Source organism: Macrotis lagotis, chromosome 3 (genome assembly GCF_037893015.1).
Source record: "Macrotis lagotis isolate mMagLag1 chromosome 3, bilby.v1.9.chrom.fasta, whole genome shotgun sequence".
In the NCBI taxonomy this organism is placed as follows: Eukaryota; Metazoa; Chordata; class Mammalia; order Peramelemorphia; family Peramelidae; genus Macrotis; species Macrotis lagotis.
This window is the reverse complement of record NC_133660.1, coordinates 301,085,602-301,087,515: the sequence shown is the minus strand read 5'-3', so window position 1 is coordinate 301,087,515 and position 1,914 is coordinate 301,085,602. Positions and strand designations below refer to the sequence as shown.

The following is a 1,914-nucleotide window of genomic DNA, read 5'->3' as shown; positions in this document are numbered from 1 at the left end:
AAAGTCTTCCTTGTGCTCTCATGCTTATCCATTGTAGGGTAAATGGGTACAGAATATTTGTCTTTTACTGTTTTATTTGCACTCCAGATTATCTAGATTCTGGTAATACTCTCTAATGGAAATGGAAATTTTAGACAAGATCACATACTAACCAGGATTTTAACCGGGAATTGAATTAGGCCAATAGGAAACTCTTGAGAATACAGGGTTGCTGGTACTTTACCCCATTAGGGAGATTGGATTTACACTACAACTCTGCTAAGCGAAAACTGAACTAATCTGTGAATCCAATTTCCTTTTATTTTTCAGAGAATGAAGAGGAAAAGAGCAATGTATTCATTATTATGGCTCTTTTCAAAGCAATCCAGTTTCTCATGTTTAAGTAGAACTTAGCAACATATGACCAGAACAAGATTTTAGTGAGAACAATCAATGTAGGCTCGAGCCAATGAAGCCAGAATGTCTATATAGGTAAAGTCCTAATAATAATGTAAGTGAATACTGAGAAAAATCACAAAAAGCAATATTTCATGGCATTCTCAAACAATTCTAGAATCAATTAGTGTTGTCTAAGATACTACTTATTCCTAAAAGTTTGGTCATGCAAATTTTTAATTGTTAACAGCGTGGCAGCAAAGGAAAAAACAACAATCACAAAACAAATGGAAATTCAGTAATCACACAAGGAAATTCATCTGTTTTATTTGAACAGCATTGTCAGTTTTCTGGACCACACCTTTCTCATGGCATTCTTCATTTCAGTATTTCTCAGTGTGTAGATCAGTGGGTTCAACATAGGTGAAACCACAGTGTAAAACACTGAGAACTCTTTGTCATTCAGGGTATCAGAAGGAGGGATATAGGTAGTGATACAAGGCACAAAGAACAAAAGAACAACCATGACGTGGGAAGCACAGGTGGAGAGGGCTTTACGTCGACCTTCAGCTGAGTGCTTCCTAAGATTATATAATATGATGATGTAAGATGCTACCAGGACCAGAAAGGTTATCAAGGCAACCATTCCACTGTTAGCAATAAATAAAATACTAGCAATGTATGTGTCTGCACAGACAAGCTTTAAGAGGGGTTTTGAGTCACACATATAGTGATCTATTTGATTAGGCCCACAGAAAGGTAACCTGATCATCATTAATAACTGGGCAATAGAGTGCCAAAATGCCACCACCCAGGCAGTCAGGACCAGCATATTACATCTCTGCCTGTTAACAATTGTGCCATAATGTAAGGGTTTACAGATAGCGATATATCGATCAAAGGCCATGGACACCAGGATGAAAATCTCAACACCTGCCAGTAAGTGAAAAGCAAAGAGCTGAGTCATGCAACCATTGTAAGAAATAGTCTTCCTTGAGGAAATTAAGTCACTAATCAGTCGGGGAACTATAGTGGAAGTGAAGCAGGGATCCATGAAGGACAAGTGCCAAAGAAAGTAGTACATGGGCTGCTGCATCAGATGGCTATATGAGATGGTAATGAAGATAATGAAGTTCCCCACGAAGATTGCTAGATAACAGGCTAGGAAAATGACAAAACATACTATCTTCATTTCTTTCTTCATAAGAATACCCACGAGTATAAATTCAGTGACATTGTTATGATTTTCCATGTATTGAGATGGGGAAATTGTTATCCAGAAGTATAATCTGAAATTACAGAGGGAATGATAAAACCTAGCTAGCATCAAATTAATAATTCTTTGTTAAAGTAAAGTCAAATTGCTTATACATCACTACAGCAACTCACATTGTGATCTTGAATTTGATCTCTTTTTCAAAATTTTAAAATAAGATAAAAGATTGCCTTAATACTATACATCCTATGCAAATGTTTCTAGAATTTGTTGTCCTTTCAACTTATTTTATTTGCCAATAAAATCCTTGAAAATTTCAATTA

The 1,914-nt window shown here is 36.0% G+C and overlaps 1 protein-coding gene across 1 annotated transcript; it reads right to left on the bottom strand.

Annotated features, from left to right (window-relative positions):
• Positions 1-700: 700 nt before the first annotated feature.
• On the bottom strand, positions 701-1,627 carry LOC141516991 (olfactory receptor 4P4-like). Its single transcript, XM_074227935.1, has one exon. The coding sequence runs from the start codon at positions 1,625-1,627 to the stop codon at positions 701-703; it is 927 nt and encodes a 308-aa protein (XP_074084036.1).
• Positions 1,628-1,914: the final 287 nt, after the last annotated feature.